The sequence below is a fragment of the Melanerpes formicivorus genome, unplaced genomic scaffold (assembly GCF_026170545.1).
Source record: "Melanerpes formicivorus ecotype bairdi unplaced genomic scaffold, bMelFor1.0.p_v2 SCAF_595, whole genome shotgun sequence".
Classification (NCBI taxonomy): domain Eukaryota; kingdom Metazoa; phylum Chordata; class Aves; order Piciformes; family Picidae; genus Melanerpes; species Melanerpes formicivorus.
This window is the reverse complement of record NW_027142947.1, coordinates 39,668-56,658: the sequence shown is the minus strand read 5'-3', so window position 1 is coordinate 56,658 and position 16,991 is coordinate 39,668. Positions and strand designations below refer to the sequence as shown.

Genomic DNA, 16,991 nt, shown 5'->3' with positions numbered 1-16,991 from the left:
AAGTGTACAGGTTCTACGTACACAAACACATGTATATTCGCTTCACGTACTGAAACACGTTAACCCCCCTAACCGATTCCTTTCTGCTGTCTAGCCGCCTTCTGTAACAGGATTTACCTCTAGCTGAGCTGACGGCATCGTTTTTCCCTGGCGAAGACCTTACTGAGCAGCACCTACAAGCAAGTGACTCCATAGCTAATTCCGCCAGAGGACAGAGCGTGTGCGTGGGGGCCCCTTTCCTGCCATCCTTTCCCTCCCCGCTGTTGTGGGCTCACAAGCAGAGCGCAAGAGGAACTCCCCGAGCTCGGGGCCCGCAGCCAACGGGCTGAGGAGCGGGGCCGGGGCGCGAGCCTCACCGGCGAAGGGCAAGCAGCGCACGGCTGAGCCCTGCGAGGGCAGGAAGCCGCAGAACGGGCCGAGCGCCGCGCCGCTCGCCGGCAGTCACAGGAAGGGCGGCGGGCGGGGCGGGGCGGGCGGGGCAGTGCCGCCGGAAGCGCGGCGAAGTCCCGCCTGGCGCAGGGGTTGGAGGTCATAAGCGGCGCTGCCGTGGGCAGAGGCGACGCCGTGAGCACCTATGGAGGGCTCCGGGGATGAGGAGTCGGAGGCTGAAGGGCCGCTGCAGCAGCTGGTGAAGCGGCAGCGCAGGGAGAAGCGGGAGCTCCAGGGTAAGAAGTGTTGCGACCCGCCAGAGGCGGGGAGAAGAAGGGGAGAGCAGCTCCCTTAGGTGCCGGCCTTGCCGAAGGGGGTGGCGGGGAGACACGGGGTGGGCTCGGCGGAAGCTGAGCTGGGAGGGCTGGACGGTGGCTGGCACGGTTGCCACTGCGGGGCGTAGAGAGAGGCGGCAGCGCAAGGGCAGGAGGATGTCCGCTGTAAAAACGCTGTGTCTGGGCAGAGGTGTCGGAGCCACGCTTTGCTGCCAGGTGTGGCTCTCATCGCGCAGGAGCCACACAAGTTAAAGGAAGAGAGTAGAAGTAACCAGCTTGGGAAAGACCTTCGAGATCATCGAGTCCTGTGGTTCTGTAAGGCGTTTCAGATTTGAAAAGCCTGCGTGTGGGGCTTTGCTGCCCAGACAGCTACCTTCCTGCTTTTGAGGTGCAGCTGGACTGAAGTGAACTTGCACCCTCTGTCCACACGCAGGAAGGTATCAATGGAAGACCTTACAGTGCTACACGTGAATGGCTCATGAGCCACATTTTATCTACTCTGGTACAGTAGATTACTACAACTAAATCGTTCTGTTTAGTTGTGTTTTTATAGTTGATTATAACCTTTTTGTTAAGCCTTTCTCGTTGCTGGTATATTGATGTGGCCTTTTCCTTGCTTGGCTTTTTTAGTGTGTAAGGAAACAGGCCTGTCTGCAGCGTTTTGTCCGAGGGCTGAAGGAGGGACACCTGGGCTGTGTGTTGTCGTTCAATCTGCAGGAGCTTAGTGTTTGGAGGTGCCTTTTCCACCCTCAGATTGGGCTGAAATTTAAAAGCAGGGTAGGAATCAAGTGTTATGGTTTGGTGGCTGGCATGTTGGTTGGGAAAGGCTGAAGAATAGAGGATTTTTCCACCTACAGAAGGTGGCAAAGGGGTATCTAATTGCAGTCCTACACTGCCTGAAGTGGGAGGGTATACAGAAGACAGAGCCCCAGTCTTCCCAGTTAAGAGGCAGGTGACCTACAGGCACACATTTTCCTACATGGAAAATACATTCTTGGTAAGTGCAGTGATTAGTGTTTGGCAAATAGCACCACATTTTGTTCTCAAGAGTTAACATAAGCTTAACTTCGGCCTTTGGAAATACAGTATCTCCATCAGCTCACGGTCCCTGTCTCCAGCAGCCCCTATATGCTCTCCTTGTGTCTCTCTGAAGTCCTGCATTTCTTTTTCCCCTCATGATGTTAATTTTTATGAACAAAACTGCTTTTCTGCCAGATGTAGCTGATTCATCTCTGAGGCTGAATGCTTAATATAAATATGTCTGTGGGCATTCTTGCTGCTTCCTCTTGAAGTTTCTTTATCATCATCATCTTCAGCTCAATTGTGTTTAGTCAAGTGTGAAGGACAGGAAAATATACGTGTGGTGAACAGCAAGCAGGGTGTTGAATAATGCTGTAACTCTAAAATGGTGAATACAGAAGTGATGAGAGGTAGCAGGGCCTGTTTGTGTAAAAGCCCAGTCTGTGGAAGCTGTTAGGACTGGAGAAGATGACTGGGGGGGTCAGGTTGTAGTTCCCACAGGGTATTGGGTAGAATAAGAATCTTCGCAGTATCAGAGTGTAGAGAGTGGACTAAAGACAAGGGCTGAAAGTGATAGCATGAAAAAATACTCATGGGAAGAGAAAGGGAAAATATTTTCACAACAGTAATGGTTAAATATTGTGGAAAGAAGTGCCCAGAGTGGTTGCAGAATGTTCATCCATAGAGACTTTGCACAGTCATCTGAATAAATCTGAATTAATGTAGCCTGGTGGAGCTTTGAATTCAGCCCCAATGTGAGCAGGAGGTTGAACTAGGTGACCTCCAGGCATCCTTTTTAAACCAAATTATTTTATGATTTGAGAAATGGAGCCTTGACTTGCAGCTTGTGGAATTTAAGCAGGTTGAGGTTTTTTCCTCAGATATCCATTTTGCTTTTAGAAACTTAATTTTACAGACAGGTAAACTCTTTTGCTTACAATCTGGTGTGATTAAAAATGTAGGCATCTTGCCTGGAACAGGGTTTGAGATCTCAATGCCCAGATGTTCTTTTTGAAGGCACAATAGAATAAACCAGGTTGGAAGAGACCTTCAACATCATCACGTCCAACCTATCATCCAACACCACCTAATCAACTAAACCATGCCACCAAGCAGCCTATCAAGTCTTCTGAAGATCTCCAGTGATGGTGACTCCCCCACCTCCCTGGGCAGCACATGCCAAAGGGCAATCACTCTCTCTGTGTAGAACGTCCTCCTAACCTCCAGCCTAAACCTCCCCTGGCACAGCTTGAGACTGTGTCCTCTTGTTCTGGTGCTGGTTGCCAAGACCAACCTCTGCCTGTCTACAACCTCCCTTCAGGTAGTTGTAGAGAGCAATAAGGTCACCCTTGAGTCTCCTCTTCTCCAGGCTAAGCAACCCCAGCTCCCACAGCTTCTCCTCACAGGGCTTGTGTTGCAAGCCCCTCACCAACTTTGTTGCCCTTCTCTGGACATGCTCCAGCAAGTCAACCTCCTTCCTAAACTGAGGGGCCCAGAACTGGACACAGGACTCAAGGTGCAGCCTAACAAATGCAGTGTAGAGGGGCAGCAGGCTGCAGTACTGATGAAGTTTACAAGTATTTCTACTAGTCACCTGGCACAAGACTTTTTTTCTTCTTTAAATATGTTTACCTTTTATAAGAAAAATGCAGCTGCTTTCAGCTATGATGGTTGTATCACAGGCAGGCTTACAGCTGAGCTGCTGAAGCATGCTAATGTATTGGTACTAGCCAGTTTTTCTGTGTGACTTGCAGTTCTCTCTTCTGCAGTGGTTGTGGAGTGCTTGCATTGAGAGGTAATGTTTTGTTGCACTGCTTCTTTAACAGCAAAAATTCAAGGCATGAAAAATGTTGTTCCCAAGAACGATAAGAAGCGAAGAAAACAGCTGGCTGACGAGGTTGCCAAATTGGAGGCAGAACTTGAACAGAAGCACAAGGAGGAACTAAAGCAGCTGAAGGAATCTTCACCTGAGCAGAATAAGGTAGGTGCCTTCGCTTCAGATAGGAGTTCTGTTAGGCCTTCTGTAACTTTTAAAAATTACAATGAGGCAGCACTAAAATTCACTTCTTCTGCTGTCTGCAGTGTTAGGAACTCAGTTTTTGGAAAGGTTCAGCTGTTATGGTAGATAAGAATTGCTAGGAGGGACATTTGAACAGTGGAGGTTCCTGTTGTTGTTGAGCAGTAATGATTCCATAGTTCTGCTTTGATCATCACAGAACATAATACTTTGAGTACTTCAGCCAGCTTGTATGGTGACGAGAGCTCTCCCTTTCAGCCAGTAAGCAGTGTGCACACTTAAGTAGGGAAGCTTGTAAGAGACCAAGAAGGCCAACGGCATCCTGGCCTGCATTAGGAATAGTGTGGCCAGCAGGAGCAGGGAAGTCATTGTGCCCCTGTACTCTGCATTGGTTAGGCCACACCTTGAGTCCTGTGTCCAGTTCTGGGCCCCTCAGTTTAAGAAGGACATCGAAGACACTTGAACATGTCCAGAAAAGGGCAATAAGGCTGGGGAGAAGCCTTGAGCACAGCCCTGTGAGGAGAGGCTGAGGGAGCTGGGGTTGCTTCACCTGGAAAAGAGGAGGCTCAAGGGTGACCTCATTGCTGTCTACAACTACCTGAAGGGAGGTTGTAGCCAGGAAGAGGTTGGTCTCTTCTCCCAGGCAACCAGCACCAGAACAAGAGGACACAGTCCCAAGCTGCACCAGGGGAAGTTTAGGCTCAAGGTGAGGAGAAAGTTCTTCACCGAGAGAGTCATTCCCCATTGGAATGTGCTGCCCAGGGAGGTGGTGGAGTCGCCATCCCTGGAGGTGTTCAAGAGGGGATTGGATGTGGCACTTGGTTCCATGGTCTAGTCATGAGGTCTGTGGTGACAGGTTGGACTTGATGATCTTTGAGGTCTCTTCCAACTTTAGTGATACTGTGATAAACATCTGAGATGCACAGCTCATATATTGAGAGCACATAAAAAGTGTTGAAGTGCATGGCAGTGGCTTGGGATGTGTCGTGCTTTACTTTTGGTTTTGACCGGTTCTGTGCTATGCACAGACCTGCGTGGTTAAACCTCATAAATACACCCATTTACCTAGAAACATAAGTTAAGTGTTCCAGGAGCTGAGCATCTGAGTTATCATTTATACTAATAAGAACATTTTAACTGTTTTCCTTTTCTTTTCAGACAGATTCCATAGCTGATGGAGTTGCCAATTTAGAGCTTGAAGGAGTAGAGCAACAAATTCCCCATCCCCGAGTATCAAAAGCACAGAAGAGGCGGGTATGGCTTGCAGTGGCACAAACATTTGGTTGAAGTTGTAGCCACTTTAATAACCAAAGTTACACAATTACATGGCTAATTTACCTACTGGGTGCCTTGAGAAATCTGTAAAGCATCTTATAAGTAGTTGTAGGTTTTTTGCTCTCTGCCATGAGGTGAGAATTGGAACAGGTCAGGAGATAGGGAGCCAGAAAAAAAGCAAATCATGTAAAAGCAAATGATTTTTAAAGAATGTCACTAAAAACAGTAATAAAGAAATAGAATAGTGTAAAATATGTGGAAAATATGCAGCTGGTGGAACTTTACACTTTTGAGAACATGCTGGAAGATTTGCATTGTTAAGAGGCACTACCTGTTGTCAAGGCCTTTAGAGTTAAATCCATTTGACATCGGAAGCTTCACTTGTGATGGATTTACATCCTCATTGTACCTGCATGAATCTTGGTTCAGGGCCAGAGAAGCACTGCTTTATTGCAGAAGCCATCTCATGTTACATGATCCCTGCCCAGAGCTGCCTTGTAATTAAGACGATGAAAGGATGTTATTAATTGATCACACCATGGAAACGAGAAACTCCGTAGTCTGGTTTTCCTGTGTTGTGTGGTCACCTAAACCAGTCTGGTGGTGTATCCTTTTTTAATTGCTTACTTGACTCTTATTCCCTGGTTAACTGGGGTTTGTGTTATTTAATATTACATCACCTCTAGTATTCTCTGAATGCATTCTTACCCATCCTTTAGGACTAGTCTTTTATGATCTGTAGTATCTAGCCTGAAGGAGTTTCAGTTTCATAACATGAATGCCACTATGCAATCACACGCCCGAGTGCTAGATCTCACACTTACTGTGAGCAATATTTTCTTTGGTTTAATTAGAATTCCCCTATATTACTGTTAGTGGCCTGACTACAGCTGTTGTAAAGTTTTCCTGTGCCTGGCAATGTAACTTTCTCCTGTTACATCATTTGAGGTGTCGTGTCAGAGGCAGTTAAGGTATATCAGTCTCGACCATTTGCTAAAGTTTGGGTTGAAGAGGTCTCTGATTTGCTAGTACTCACTTGAAGAGCATTTCACACACATGAATGTACTGAGAAAACAGAAGTAAGCACTAAGCTGAGAGCTGTACAGGCATCATCTACATTTTGACACTTGATGTAATTTTGATGTGCTTTAAGGAGAAAAAAGCTGCCTTGGAGAAAGAAAGAGAAGAAAGGATAGCTGAAGCTGAGATCGAAAATTTAACTGGTGCTAGACATCTTGAAAGCCAGAAGCTTGCCTCCCTGTTGGCAGCAAGGCACTTGGAGATCAAGCAGATCCCTTCAGATGGCCACTGCATGTACAGAGCTATTGAGGATCAGCTCAAGGATCGCCACAACTCCTGCACTGTTGCGGCTCTGAGGAACCAAACAGCAAAGTACATGCAGAGTCACTTGGATGACTTCCTGCCCTTCCTTACAAACCCCAGCACTGGAGACATGTACAGCAGAGGTAGGACTCGGGGCAGAAAAGATTTTTAAAGCTGTTACAACTCTTTGTGATAATTCTCAATCTTGGGGACTGCTGAATTTGTTACTTTGCTAGCTCAGCTGTGGTCTGTGAAACACAGACTTGGCCACTATGAAACTTGGTACACCCAAGTTGTTGTAATCTAGCAAAGATAACTTCCCATTAAAAATAAACAAGTTGTTTCTGGTTACTAGATGTTCATCATGTTCTGGTGTGTGGTGGAAGTTGTCTTACAAACAGCTTGTCTGACAGCTTTGGGATGATTTTTGAGGTCAACTTTTATGTTGGTGTCCTCAGTTGAGATAGGAAAGCTGCTAAAAAAATGAGCATGAAAGTATTTATTTATAGTAGATTGCATAGATGCTTATTCAACCTTTATTTTCACTGTTTATGCTAGATCTTTCAGAGCCTTTTAAACAGACTACACTAAAAGATATCATAGAATCACAAAATGACTTAGTTTGGAAGGGATCTAGGAGATCATCTTCTCTCATCTCCCTGCCATGGGCAGGGACACCTCTCAACTAGACTTGGCTGCTCAAGGCCTCATCCAGCTTGGCCTGGATCACCTGGGCAGCCTATTCCAGGGTCTCACCACCCTCATACTGAAGAACTTCTTCCTATCCAGTTTGAATCTACTCTCCTTCATCTTAAAACAATTTCCCCTTGTCCTATTGCTAGGCACCCTTATGAGAAGTCACTCTCCAGCCTTCTTGTAGGATCCCTCCAGGTGTTGGAAGGCAGCTCTAAGGTTTCCCCCCCAGAGTCTTCTCTTTTCCAGGCTGAACAACCCCAGCTCCCTCAGCCTGCTCTCACAGAAGAGGTCTCCAGCCCTTGGATTATCCTTGTGGCCCTTCTCTGAACTCACTCGGCCAGCTCTGTCCTGATGAGGACATCAGAACTGGACACAGCATTCTAGGTGCGGTCTCCCAAGAGGAGAGTAAAGGGGAAGAATCACTTCTCTTGACCTGCTGGCCAGCTTTTTTGTTTTTAATGTGGATCAATGATGTAGGCAGAGTAAATGCAATTAAATGGAGTTTCTGTACTACTTATTTGAGCAGTGGCTTACTAATTTCTTACTGCATGTTTGGAGTGCCATGTAAATCACTTCATACATTTTTAACTTACTGCTCCATTCATTTAGTCACTGTTGCTGTAGATTTAATTTAGTGACTGGCTGCTGGTGTGAAGTAGGAAGTGTCTCTCCTAGGATAATTGTCACAAGATAAATGTGTCCCAAGAGAATATTGAATGACATTCTGAAGAGCAGAAGGGAGTTGTGGTATTCTTATATCCCTTATTAAAGTGGATTTATAGTAAATTCATCTGTCTGAATGAGCCAGCACTGTGCTCAGGTGGCCAAGAAGGCCAACAGCATCATGGCCTGGACCAGGGAAGGGATTGTCCAACTGTACTCAGCACTGGTGATGGTGATGCCACACTTTGAGGACTGTGTTCAGTTTTGGGGCTCTCACTACATTGATGTGCTGGAATAAGTCCAGAGAAGGGCAGCAAAGCTGGTGAAGGGTCTGGAGAACAGGGCTAGGGAGGAGCAGCTGTGGGACCTGGGGGGATGCTCAGCCTGGAGAACAGGAGGCTTAGGTGAGGAGACCTCGTTTCTCTCCACAAATCCCTTAAAGGAGGCTGTGGCAGGGTGGATGTTGGTGTCTTTTCCTGCCTAGTAAGTGACAGGACAAGGGGAAATAGCCTCAAATTGCGCCAAGAAGGGTTTAAATTGGATATTAGAAGAAACTTTTTCAGTGGAAGGGTTCTCAAGGACTGGAACAGCCTGCCTGGGGAGGTGGTTGAATCCCCATTCTTGGAGGGGTTTCAAAGAGGCTAGACTTGGTAGAGGGAGATAATGGTGGGACTCAATGGTGGGACTCAATGACCTTAAAGGTCTTCTCCAACTCAAACAATTCTGTGATTAGGGGGATGTGTGAAAAGCACTGATGGGAAGTCTTCAGAAAATTAGTTCTTTCTTTATTCCTACATTTCAGCAGCCTGAGGGGTTGTAATTTGTTAATTTGAAAGCTTGGTTTCTCTGAGCTACTCTAAGGTATTTTGGCTATGAACAGAGAACTACTGGGGATAAATACTTCAGAGGCTAAAAAAGACAGCTAATTTGGAAATAAAACCCCACCAAACCAACAGCTTACCTATAGACAGTTACCAGATTTGAAAAACAGGCCTCACTTCAGCTGGTGAGAAGTAAGCATACTAAGAGTTCCCATGTTCTTTTCATGAGTCTCAAAACAGCTCTCTGAAACTTAACAGAAGAAAACTTCTTGCTTGTCTGCAGCTCCCTGAATCAAGTTTAAAATGCAAACCTGTACTTCTTTTTATTTCCACACATGGTTTTATTTGTCTTCAGTCTTAACTTTTCTTTCTGAAAGAGTTACAGGGTTGTTTTTTTCCTGGCCTTTGGTGTTTTTCTCTTCCTTTATTTCTCTTTAACAAATGTATTTTCCTGTATAATGTGTTTGACCTTCCCAGGTTCCAGTTCTTCATTGTGCAGTTGCTTGCTTTTCCTTAGCTGCTTGCTCTCAAATAAGAGAAATACTGAAAGCTTTGTTTTCTTTCCCTACAGAGGAATTTGAAAAATACTGTGATGATATAGCAAACACAGCTGCATGGGGTGGTCAGCTGGAAGTGAGTATTGGCTTCATAGTTCATTGGTGAAACTCTGAAATAGGTGAATGTACTGTTCAAAAAGGGCATCTTGAGGAACAATAGCTGAGGGAACATATAAGTAGTTTATCCAGAGTTTTCCCCTATGGTTGTAATTGTTTTCCCAATGAGTAGCTCTTCTGGTGGTGTGCTGCTGTTCTGCTGTACTTGATGACTTGCAAGTAATGAATTCAGGAGTTCTGAAGATCATTAGGGAGACTGACAGTATGAGTGGGGGAAGCCTTTGAAGGAGAAAGTACTTTGTTACGCAGCAAAGCTGAGCAGAGTGAGCAGTGTTAGCTTTCTGTAATGTAAACCAGTAGTTGAGCTTGAGAAAGTACTTGCTTGGCTCATGTTCTGTTTTCTGTTTTATGGAAGTTACCAAGTTAGTGAAGCTCATCCCATGTGACCTTGTTATATCATCAAAGTATAGAATAAAATTAGAATGGAAAAGACCTCAGAGATCATCAAGTCCAACCTATCACACCATCTGATCAACTAAACCATGGCACCAAGTACCCCATCCAGTCTCTTCTTAAACACCTCCAGTGATGGTGACTCCACCACCTCCCTGGGCAGCCCATTTCAATGGCCAATCTCTCTTGCTGGGAAGAATTTCTTCCTAACATCCAGCCTAAATCTCCTCTGGCACAGCTTGAGACTGTCCTCTTGTTCTGGTGCTGGGTACCTGGGAGAAGAGACCAACCCCCACCTGGGCACAGAGTCCCTTCAGGTAGTTGTAGACAGCAATAAGGTCTTCCCTGAGCCTCCTCTTCTCCAGCCTAAGCAACCCCAGCTCCCTCAGCCTCTCCTCACAGGGCTGTGCTCCAGACCCCTCCCCAGCTTTGTTGTCCTTCTCTGGACACCTCACCTTCCAACATCTTTCCTAAACTGAGTGGCCTGGAACTGGAGACAGGATTCAAGGTGTGGCTTATGCAGTGCTGAGTGCAGGGGCAGAATGACTTCCCTGCTCCTGCTGGCCACACTGTTCCTGATGCAGGCCAGGATGCCATTGGCCTTCTTGGCCATCTGGGCACACTGCTGGCTCATGTTCAGCCTACTATCAACCAGTCCCCCCAGGTCCCTTTCTGCCTGGCTGCTCTCAGCCTCTCTGACCCCAATGGGTCTGGCCAATGTGTAGAAGTTGGCACTCACGTGTGTTAAATGTCATGCCATTGGAGTGTTTCATTTAATGCAACCTGCTTTCAGCTGAAGGTTTTTGAAAGTTAAAATAATTTTGCTGACTTTAATCAAGTTGATCATATTTGAAATGTCCTTAAACTTGTGTCTGCCAAAACTAAATGTGGTGTCTTCCTCTCTCCTCCCTACGTTGGGCTGTCATCGAAACGGTTTGATGCCTCAAAGCTAAGGGCTTTGTCACACATCTTGCAAACACCTATTGAAGTGGTGCAAATGGATTCCCCTCCCATCATTGTTGGTGAAGAATATTCAGGCAAACCAATAGTCCTTGTGTAAGTGTGTAATTTTATTCCTTCTTAAAAACATTGTGCCCTTATTTCTGTAGCAGCGTGCTCCGCATTGATTTATTTCACCTGCTCTTTTGTTTTCTGGTATGTCTGACATTGAAGCTGCTTGAATGGTGATCTGGCAGGTCAGAAATTGATTGACACACTTAGTTTAAAGAGAGAATTAGAGCTCTTAAAATGCTGAAAACCAGTCTGAAGTGTGATTGAGTCATTGCTTTATAGAATACTACAAGGTCAAGCTACAAGACAGTGGTGACATTTAAATAAGATGCAGCAAGAAACCTTTTGGTTGGTTTGTGTCTGAAGTCTCTCTCAGTCTGTGCCTGGAAGTCACCAGAACTAAAAATTATCTTAAATGCTCTCTTACTTAATGATCTCTTTTCTGTGATAAAACTTGTCTTTATTAAGCTGTCTTCCACTGCTGTTAGTGCTTGGCATGGCATATATCTTCAGTAGGCTGAACACTAATTCTGTAACTTGCTGCTTTTTTTTTAGGTACATGAGACATGCCTATGGATTAGGGGAACATTACAATTCTGTCAAACTTCTAACAGACACTGCTACAGAAAATGGCAGCTAGCACAGAAGTCATGAATCCACATGGATAAAAGTTGCATCTTTGAATGTTGGGCTCCAGGCAATTCCCAGACAGACTGGAAAGTGAAACTAAATGGAGTGGATGAAAAATGGGGGGGGGGGGGGGGGGGTGAAGGACTGAAAAGGTTTGACTATAAATGAAAGATAGCTTTAGATGTGAAGCAGAGCCAAACCAAAACCACACAACGTTATTTTGAACTTGTTGGTACGAATCTTGTTTGCACAGTCTCTAGAATGATGACTGTGTAGATCAGAAATCCACTTTTAATAGAGTTTCATCCCTTGCTGCAGTGAAAGTAACCAGTAGTAAATGTTTTGGTTGGTTTGCATTTCTACTGGAGCATCCAGGCTACCCAAAGGTTCCTATCACATCATTTCTGGCAGATTTTGATGATCATGGAACAGTTAAGGCATTTTAAGTGAGTAATTTTATTTGGAGTGATGGAATATCCTCTGCAGTGCTTTTTTTAGTCCTATCCAGATCTAGCCCTAATTTCAGGTTTTATCAAGATGCTGTAGGAGGACTACCTGTTTTGGTTTGGGCAGAGAAGAGCTGCAGACAAATCTAGCAGTAGAATGTCTTGCTTAGCTGAAGGAATTGCACAGTCCTTTCATTTTAAAGGCTTTCATCTCAGATTCACACTAAGGGTTGAGGACTATGCTTTTGGGGTGTTTTCTACTGTTGACAGTAGGAAGTGAACGCTTGGTGCTTTTCCTAGTGCTGTATCTGCAGGAAGAGCTGTGGTGTTCATAACTACACACCATAACACTGAGACAAGTGAACCATGATGTTCAGCCTTCAGAGTCTTTCATCTGTGCATTTCTATGGTACAGAAGCCATCCAGACAAAAAGCTCTTCAATGTCCTCACTTCAGGTAGTGGAACTCCTCGGAACTTCTCTTTTATGGATCTGCTGATCTCCAAGCACTTTGGGAAACAGAATGTGATGTTTTAAAAAGCTTAAACCAGCTGGTTGCATACAAGTGTAAGCATATCCACCTTGGGTTTTGTCACTGTCTTTGGAAGGTGACCTGCAGAAGAATGAAACTTGCTTTCCTTATGATGCACCAAGACAAGGTGGAATTTTTTTATCTGGCTTGACATTAGAAACTTAGATTTAGTTTTCTTTGTCTTGGAGTCACTGTAAATGTGACTCCACAATTAGCAGCCTGCTGAAACCAAAGCTGTAATGCAACTGGTTTTGAACAATACAAGTAATTTATTTATGGGCTTTTTTTAAAGCCTCAGTCAGTAACCTAACTGTCTGTATTTTAGTGCTGATGAGCTGGAGAAAAGCAACTAATGTCTGAAGTTGAAGCAGCTTTGCCCTGATTTGAGGATTATGAGCTACCATATGCATCTTGTAGTCCTTCAGTAAAGCATACAGCAGATTGACATTTCTGAGGCTTATAAGTTAGAAAAATCTGCTCTTATTTGAGAAGGAGAAGATAAGTGTTCACTTTGTGGATCAGGCATTTAAAGCACTTTGAGAAAGAGAGGGGGGTGGAAACAAATAGTGAGAAAATTACAGGAGGGGATTTTAAACAAGAGGACTTGTGACTGGTGCCTGCCAGGCAAGCAAAGTGTTCATGGGATCAGGAGTTTTCACATCCTTGTTTATCTGATGCAGTATAGAAATACAGCTCTGCTTGTAGCAGCTGCTTTACTGTAGAACTTGGTTTGCTGCCTCAATTGTATAAAACTATGGTTTTTAACTGCAATTAAAATGTTGGATGCCACAGGGTGGGGGGAAGTGTCTCTATTCTTAATACCACTGTGAATGTCACTAAAAATGATCAGGCATACTCTGCTCTGTGCGTCTAGAACTGATGTGATACAAAATGCACATGCAGCATTTTATAGCTACTCCATGAATAAAAGGTCTTTGGCTTATTGGATTTTTCATTCTGACTTGATTAAATGATAAAGAAATGCATCCCCAGCCCCTGCCCTGAGTTGTGAAACACCTGTAACAAGTTTGTCCTGTAGAAGCTGTTTACAATTGGTATGAAGCAAAATAATGGTTTAATATAGTGAGTGAAAGACCCTTGCTCATGCTGTATGGGACCTGCCAAAAAAGAATAAATGGGTTTATTTGTGGCAAATCTTCTTGTGGTCACTTCTTTCTTAGACTGTTTATTCTTAATCCCTAGTAGTTATGAATTCACCCATTTTAACTTGTGTGAGCTTCTGTGGCAATGCCAGTGACGAGCAGTGTGAGCAATCTGGCAGTGCAGGCCTAGAGCCTGACATGGTGGCAGGCCATGTGCAGCAGAAGTGCAGAGCCGGCTAGCAGTGTAGCAACAGTGCTGTGCCTGCAGCATGGAACTAAAGCAGAACACTGGTAGCTATAAACACAAAGTTATCTTGGGACAACAGGACATACACCTGCATCAACAACCTTGCGTGTCATTAGTAGTTGGACCAATAATCTATAGTAGTGTGATGTGTGGTCACTCATAGGGAACCAATGGAGCCATGCCAACAAGGCACTCTGAGTTTATATAAGTTGTAGAAGTTCCCTTGCCCTGCACTTCTGCCTTTCCTTTCCCTTCTTCTTTGCTTTACTTTGCTATACTCACACTATAGGCCTACACTACTCGAACAGTAAAGGAACAAAATCATATTGGTCATCTGTATTGACTCCAATCTCTATCAGCTCCAGTGTCCTACTGTAATATGAATTCTCCCAACAACTGACTATTCTTGTTTAAGCAGGTAAAGCTTTAGAAACACTTCCATGAAGAATAAACAAACCCAGTATTTTAGCTGGCCTCCTCTGGACCTGCTCCAGCAGTTCCATGTCCCTCTTATGCTGGGGCACCAGAACCGAATGCAGCACTCCAGGTGGGGCCTCACCAGAGCAGAGGGGCAGAATCCCCTCCCTCATCCTGCTGGTCACACTGCTTTTGATACAGGCCAGGACATGGTTGCCTTCTGGGCTGCAAGCAACCATTGCCAGCTCATGTTGAGATTTTTCATCAACTGACACCCCCCAGTCCTTCTCCACATGGCTCAGCTCAGCTTTTGAATGCACAACAGCAGCTCTCATCACTTCAGCTTCCAGAAAGACCTCTCCCAGCATCTGTGCTCCTGTGAAGTCAGAACTCTGCAGCCACAGGCACGGCACAGACTCTGGCACACACATGCAAGGTAAAGCTAAGTATGCCTGCAGACGCTATTGAAAAGATTGGCAGGACAACATATGGGCCCTCATTTTTGGCTTCTGGTTTTAGTCCCAGTGCCAGTCCTGTCAGCTCCTGCCACAAATGTTGAGCAGGCTGCTCTTGGTGTTGTCAGTGTGCAGAAGCCTGCCAGAGCAGGGCGGGCACAGAGTACAAGGTAACCCAACAGCAGGAACTAGGGCACTTGGAAGTTTACAGTGCATGGAAATTCAGGGCTGGTTCCAGTTTAGCCTCCTGGGTTCAACACTTCCACCTATGACTGTCCTCCACAAACTTCTCCTAGGAGCAGGAGTCCCTTCAGTGGGCTGCAGTCCTCACAGCCACTGACCATTCCAGCAGTGCTGTCTTCTTAGAGGGGCTGATTGGCTTGGCCTTGGCCAGAGACAGGTCCAGCTTGGAGTGGAGGAAGCTTCTGGAAGATATGCCATAGCCCCAGCCCCACTACCAAACCTAAGCACATCAGTTAAAGCTCAAAAGTGGGCTGAATTTGTCTTGGAGGTCCTGTAAAAGTTCCCAATGTTCTCCACGAAGCTGCAACCCCCTGAGGCGTTGGCCCCATCCCCCACTGCCCAGCCAGTAGGGGACTCCCTGCACAAGCTGCACCTGCTGGCACCTGCCAACAGGCACAACACAGCCCCTCTGCCCTGCTCCCTGTGCAGCCCTTCACTCCTAACCCAGCTTTTGTTCTCTCCTCCCACTGCCTCAAACCCACACCCAGCCCTTCTCACTTCTCCCAGCACCTTCCTCATGTATCTGCTAACATCCCATTGAATGGTGGAGTGTTGGAGAAAGAGGAAACTTGTACTGCTGGAGGTCGGCACCCCCCAGCTGCCTGGGCAAGTGGGAGCAGGCACCCTGGGGATAGGGACCCTCCTCTGGTGTAACTGGCGGGGCAGGAGCCCTGAGTGTCCTAGGCTCGTGCCGCAGGGACGCTTGCTGGAAGCCGCTCTCTCCTGCCCACAGCCTGAGCTGGTGCCTCTTTCACCCTCTTTCCAGGCTGGAGCCTCAGGGTCTCAGGCCTCCCCACAGTGCAAGACAGCCGAGAAGCCACCAGTGCAGGGTAAGGAGCTTCTAGATGCCAAGGCAGGCATGAGGCTGGGGTCTGTGCCCAAGACCCCACAGGGGCAGTGATCAGTACCACTCACCCCTGCCTGCTCTGCTCTGGCAGAGCCAGAAGAGCTCACAGTTGTCCAAGCAGATGAGGAAGAAAGAGAATAAGAGGACAAGGTAGCTGAAGAAGTGGGCCTGTAACTGCCAGCGGGTGCTGGTGGTCAGAGAACCACCCAGCCTCCAGCCAGCACCTGCTGGGGGCATGCCCAGGGCCCCACTGCCTCATAGCTCTTGCCAGGCACCAAAAGGGGGCAGGGGTGCTGAGTCCCTGCTTGGCTGGCCAGGGTAGGACCAATGCACTTTCCTGCTTGACTTTTGGCTAAGGATGTGCCTAGGAAGATGCAGGGAAGAGGAAATGGCTGTGTGTCACAGAGGATTTTTTACAGACTCCAGTGTGGTGATTTAAGACATTGAAGACAAATTTATTAACACATCTCAGGGCCTTATATATGCCTAAAATAGCTGATGGGCAAAGATACAAAAAGTAGAGCTGTGCTAATTTAACAAACACATTCTTTCACTTATCTACAAGGTCAGGGCAGTCACAGACAGCTGCCTCCTTTAGACAGATACCAGAAAGCTTTCATCCCACAGTTTCAGGCTCCAAAGCACAATACTACTTTGTTTATCTGCCTCATCTCTTAAAGGGGACTTAGATCCTGCTAGTCCCAACTCACACAGATGTGGATGTGAAAGAAGATGGTGGTCAGCAGGTGGAAGTAGATATGGTCAAGGAAGAGGAGATGGAGGTGGGTGGATATTCAAAGGAGGAAATGGAAGTGGATTATTATGGAGAGGAGCTGCTGCAGGCGGACCAGGGCCCCCCCACCAAAACCAGCACGTATTCCCCATCCTGTGCCCACCGCGGGGTTGGGTCACCCCCTGTCAGGCTAGGGGTGTGGCTGATCCCCACTATAGGGACACAGCACCTTGTGCTCGTGGCACCACTGCCACCATTGTGCTGCCCTGATAACCCAGCTACTTTGGGCAGGGAGTGATTTCTTAGGGCTCAGCAACCCATCCTTACCTGAAGGTCAGCCTGGGCTTAGTGCTGGCAGCAGAGTCGCACTCTGCCCCACATGTCCCAGGGCTGTGGCACATCCAGTGCCTGTCAGGACAAAGCCCAACCTGCAGCTGCGCCAATCAGAAACCTCCAGCTCTGCTGGGCCAGGGGCTGCTCGCTGGGCCAGCAGCTGTGTTGGTGGCTTTGCTGCCAGGTTCATTGGAGTTATGGAGTCTGGTGCAGAAAGAAGTAGTTGAAAGAATATTTATTGTCTGTTGTTTGTTTGGGTTTTTCCCCAGTCATTTATGTAGGTCTTTCTGTGAATATATTTGTTTATATCTTTCTGTAAATATGTTGATGTCTTTCTGTAGCTTCATAGATTGATTTGGGTTGGAAGGGACCTTAAAGATCATCCAGTTCCAACCTCCCTGCCACAGGC

General features: G+C 46.3%; 1 protein-coding gene across 1 annotated transcript; it reads left to right on the top strand.

Moving 5' to 3' along the window:
• The first annotated feature begins 511 nt into the window (after positions 1-511).
• On the top strand, positions 512-11,344 carry OTUD6B (OTU deubiquitinase 6B). The gene is made up of 7 exons (XM_068170775.1): positions 512-665; positions 3,551-3,705; positions 4,900-4,995; positions 6,170-6,482; positions 9,091-9,152; positions 10,536-10,642; positions 11,153-11,344. The coding sequence occupies exons 1-7, from the start codon at positions 575-577 to the stop codon at positions 11,235-11,237; spliced, it is 909 nt and encodes a 302-aa protein (XP_068026876.1). The 5' UTR covers positions 512-574; the 3' UTR covers positions 11,238-11,344.
• Positions 11,345-16,991: the final 5,647 nt, after the last annotated feature.

Bases quoted from the DNA above. Each gene is read 5' to 3' on its own strand.
- OTUD6B (XM_068170775.1), top strand. From the start codon at position 575: ATGGAGGGCTCCGGGGATGAGGAGTCGGAGGCTGAAGGGCCGCTGCAG. The intron at 4,996-6,169 runs GTATGGCTTGCA...ATGTGCTTTAAG, and splicing joins CAAAAGCACAGAAGAGGCGG to GAGAAAAAAGCTGCCTTGGA. The intron at 9,153-10,535 runs GTGAGTATTGGC...GATGCCTCAAAG, and splicing joins CATGGGGTGGTCAGCTGGAA to CTAAGGGCTTTGTCACACAT.